This window comes from Bombina bombina, chromosome 1, assembly GCF_027579735.1.
Source record: "Bombina bombina isolate aBomBom1 chromosome 1, aBomBom1.pri, whole genome shotgun sequence".
Lineage (NCBI taxonomy): Eukaryota > Metazoa > Chordata > Amphibia > Anura > Bombinatoridae > Bombina > Bombina bombina.
In genome coordinates, this window is record NC_069499.1 from 649,849,777 (window position 1) to 649,854,350 (window position 4,574).

The 4,574-nt window shown below is 45.2% G+C and overlaps 1 protein-coding gene across 1 annotated transcript; it reads right to left on the reverse strand.

The window, feature by feature from the left end:
* Nucleotides 1-1,774: 1,774 nt before the first annotated feature.
* On the reverse strand, nucleotides 1,775-4,117 carry LOC128639192 (chromobox protein homolog 2-like). Its single transcript, XM_053691444.1, is given in 3 exon segments — nucleotides 1,775-3,400; nucleotides 3,403-3,511; nucleotides 3,513-4,117. Coding segments are annotated over 3 exon segments (1,422 nt in total). The 5' UTR covers nucleotides 4,035-4,117; the 3' UTR covers nucleotides 1,775-2,609.
* Nucleotides 4,118-4,574: the final 457 nt, after the last annotated feature.

Consider the following 4,574-nt stretch of genomic DNA (forward strand, 5'->3'; position numbering starts at 1 on the left):
TACACAGTTGTAAATAAAGCGTAACCCATGTTATGATGAGGAATGGTCTCAATTCGTTTTTTTTTTGTTTTATGGGGGAGTGAGATTGGTAGATGTAAAGTTAATATGAGTAGTTATTTCAGAGATATAAGCGTAGCAGTAACAGAAAATACAAGGTGTGCATGGTGGATATTGGATGGAAAGAGGGGTGAAGGTTCCCTGCCCGGGGGGAGAGGTGAGAGGAGGCAGAGGGGGGAAGCGGGAAAGAGATCGAGACGTGTTTGAGTTCTCGGATTTGTTGTTTGATGTGTAACCCAGTCAGGGAATTTCGTAAGCCATGGGGACCAGATCTCGAGAAAAGAGTCAACTTTGTCTAAGGTCCTGTAGGAGTATTGCTCAATTTGACCAATATAGTGGATTACAGTGAGTGTCTGGGCAAAGGATGGGGGTTTTTCGTTTCTCCATGATCTGGCTATCGTTAAGTTTGTGGCCATGAGAACATAAATTGCAAGGGCTTCTTTTGGGGTAGAGAGGTTTAGCATCTGAAGATGGAGCAGGGCTGTTACAGGAGTGTACTGTATGGTGATTCCCAAGTTGCGGAGAAGGCTATAGACTTTTTCCCATAGCGGCTGAATGACTGGGCAGGACCACCATATGTGTTGTGCAGTACCCAGATGTTGGCACCGTCTCCAGCATGTAGGGGAGCAGGTATTATGGATTCTGTGTAGAGCGGTTGGGACTAAATGCCAGCGGACCAGAATTTTATAATGTAACTCCCATAGAGTAGCAGAGTGTATCAATTTTTTAGTTATCAGGATTTTGGCCTGCCATGTCTCCAGATCTGTGGAGAAACCCAGTTCTCTTTCCCACGCCATATGCTGTGAAATTGTATGCGGAGTGCGCGTGTTGTTGAGTAGGTTGTAGTGCGCGGCTAAGGGGTGTGTGATATTGGAAGCTTGTTGCCACATGGACTCCCAGGGTGTAGGTTGTCTGAGTTTTGTCTTTGGATACCCCCAAGTGCGTAGGCGTGTGCTCAGTCGGTTTGCCTCAAAGCTAAGATTAGGAGGGATTTGGTACATAGAGCAAAGATTTGGGTGTGAGAGCCACCTGTCACAATCATAAAAGTCTGTCACAGTCTGAATCTGTCTGTGTCGCCAAGCTTCGCGGTGGGAATCTGGTAAGCAGTACAGCATGCCTCGGATGGTGAGCATGGGTGAAGGGTAAGGAGATATGACTGGATTATGTCGGACTTGGTCCCATATCTGATACGCGTGTTTTAATACTTGGAGGGTGATATTCAATTGCTGTCTATGGTGTGATGGAATCCAGAGGAGATCCGTCAGGGTAAGTGAAGATGGAATGAGTTCTGATTCGAGCGTCTGCTGTTCCGTGTTGTTCCAGGCTAACAGTTGTGAGAGCCTGGCTGCATAATAATAGTTTATAAGATTAGGGAGGGCAAGTCCTCCATGTTCAATTGGTTTCTATAAAGTTCGCCTAGAGGTTCTGGGTCTGTTACCTCTCCAGACATAAGACGTCATCAGACTTTGTTTAGAATAGGTCTAGGGATATTGTATGGTATGGATCTGAAGAGGTAAGAGATTTTGGGAAGAAAGGACATCTTTTTTTTTTTTTTTTTTTTTCGTTCTGAATTCACCCAAAAACGTGTCCTAAATTTTATTGTCAATTTAGCATAAGAAAAAAAAAAAGGAACACAATAGGTGGTAATCCTGCTTTCATGCAGTTTTTAAAGATAGCAGTTATAATTGTTAAAAGTTAACCATTTAAATAACGCAGTTCTAATCTCGGACCCTTTCATTATGAGGCTTCCAATGATTCATAGAAAACTACTACACATTGCCATAAAGAGTAACAATAGAAATCTAAAAAAGGCACAAACATTGTGGATAACAACATCACAACCCTTATAGCTTGGAAAGCCCTGGGATTTAACATGACCCAACGTTACTCTACAATATGAGACACACCCAAGGCACATCTACTTCTGTAAGGAGAAGTCTAGATCCAGTCACATAGGCTTTCGGGCCATTTCAGTGCTGCATGTGACAATAATGTCTAGGCACAGCTCTTCCTGTAGTTAAGGCTTGACCAGTATTTTGGTTTAATGTGAATAAATCTAACCAAGATTCTGATTTAAGTGAAGTATTTCCATCTATTCACGCTACTCTCAAAACGACCTAATGCAGCTGAAATATAGCTACTTGGTTTGACAAACCACAGTCCCAACTTCTTCTTAAGCTGCTAATATTAAAGCACATAGCATCCTCAGGTAGAGACACATAGCATCTTTGAAAAAGCCAGCAACCATTACTTAAAAAAATAAAATAAAAATAGAATAAATTGAGAATTTCCATAAACATCATACCATAAAATATTTTAACAAAAAAAAAAAAAAGAAGATGCTTTGCATAATCCTAATGGACAGGCACAATTGTAACCTGCAATTAGGAATTAGTCTATTGGGCAACTTAAACACTTGTTATTGAGAGGTTTAAGCAACTAAACAGTAAAAAAATAAGTCTTGGAGCAGAAATGTTATTTTCTGCAAGGAGGCAGAAGTGTGATTGAAAAGCAAATCTCTGAACATCGCTTGGTTTATAGCCTCAATGCCTTCAGAAGTGGCGCATGTTAAAGAAGCCAACACTGGTGGGAGATTCCTTAACAGTGACAGTTATAAGGTTGGCTGTGACATCTGTCACAAATACATGCTCCAACAAGCTACGGGCTGGCTTCCAGTCCTGGCCAGCCTGAACTGACATGTCTTGACTGGAAAGAGATGAATCGTGGTCGGAGTCCAGGCTGCTGTCCTCTCCAGTACTTAGTTCTGCCAGCTCCCCAGGTCTCTCAAACTGCGGCCCTCTATCCCCTGCAGGTTTACTTCCTGGGGGTGCTGTAGCTCCTTGCCTGGAATCCCCAATTCCTCCAGCTTTCCGGGTCACTTTTTCTCCTTTGCCAATTGCATTTCCAGTTTGGGAGGACCCATTATTTTTCATTAGCTGGGACCCAGCCTGGTTTCCTGTATGAGCTGCCAATCCCTGTGTCTTACTCTGAATAGTTACAGTCTGACTACTGCTTTCTCTGTTGTTGGCTCCACCATTTGTCGCAGTTTGGGCCACTGGATTTGAATGAGACTGCTCCTCTGTTTCATGAGGTTTGTGTGGTTTTGGAGTAGGAGGGTTAATTCCAACATCTGGCCGAATTTTGGAAGCACTCTTTGGGTCTGGACAGGTCCTCTTTGCACCAAATGTGGAGCTGGTCATTTTTGTGTTGGACTGTGTGTTGCTTTGAGTTAAACGGTTCATATAATGTACAATAGAGCTTTGCCAGCTAAGCCCCCAAGGGGAATTTCCATTTGGTTGGCTAGGGGAATTCTTGGCAATGCTGGACAATAGCTCTGCAGATAACCCCCAGGTCTATTGTTGCTGGGCAAAGATGTCTCCTTGGATTGAGTTTTGAGGGCAGAGAAGCTTTGAGGACTATGCACTGGCTGCAGCTTGCTCAATGTACAATTTGGTTCCCGGTTTTGCCCTCCTGGCAGCCTTTTCCTCAGGAGGCAGGGGTTTTCTTCCACGCTTTTTGCGCACAGGCTCCTTAAGATCTGGCCTGGCCACCACAGCCTGTGCCTTCTTTTGTGGCACAGGGTGAGATTCTCTGGGACGAGGAGCTTTCTTTGTTTCTGTGTCACTGTCATCAGAGGACGACGATGAGGAAGAAGAGGATGAAGATGATGAGGAGGAGGATGAAGAGGAGCTGCTGGATTTTGGCTTTGGTGGAATATCCAACTCCACATTTTTGCGGGGTCTTCCTCGTGGCCTCTTCCCTCTCTTTCTATTTCGCAGCTCCTTCTCTTGTTCCCTCTTCTGGAATGCCAGGAGCAGCCTTGGATCCAGAATATTCTCCTCTGGCTCCCAGCTGTTATGCTTGGAGGACCAACCTCTCCACTTCACTAGGTACTCCACGGAGCCCTTACGTAGCCTCTTGTTCAGGATACACTCCGCCGTGAACACCTGCTCCCCGACCGCGCTCAGCTCCTCCATGGTACCCGAGGCGGTATGGGGGTATCTTCCGGGTCACTTCCCGAACACGAGTCCCAACACAAAGCCAGCGCGGGAGCGAGCTGAAGGCGCGCCCCCGCCGCGTTACACCCCTTGCACTATAGCCAATAGGAGATTCATTTCGTAAAGAGGCTGGACTTCCAAACGTAGCAACATCAGAAAGGACATCTTTATCGCCGCAATGTGAGCGGTCCAAGAAATTTCACGGAATTCCCATGTGTCTAACAGTTTCCTGAATTCTGGGATTCTATCCGAATAATTGCGGGCAATTGTGACGGATGGGTCTGGGCTAAGGGTTATTCCCAAGATCTTGAGGGTAGATTCATTCCAATGGAAATGGTATTTCTTTTGAAGACGGGCAAGGACCTTAGAAGATATGTGTATGGGAAGGGCTTCTGTTTTCACAATATTAACCCCTTAACGACCGAGGACGTGCAGGGTACGTCCTCAAAAAAAAGGCAGTTAATGCCTGAGAACGTACCCTGCACGTCCTCGGTTTGGAAAGCAGCTGGAAGCGATCCT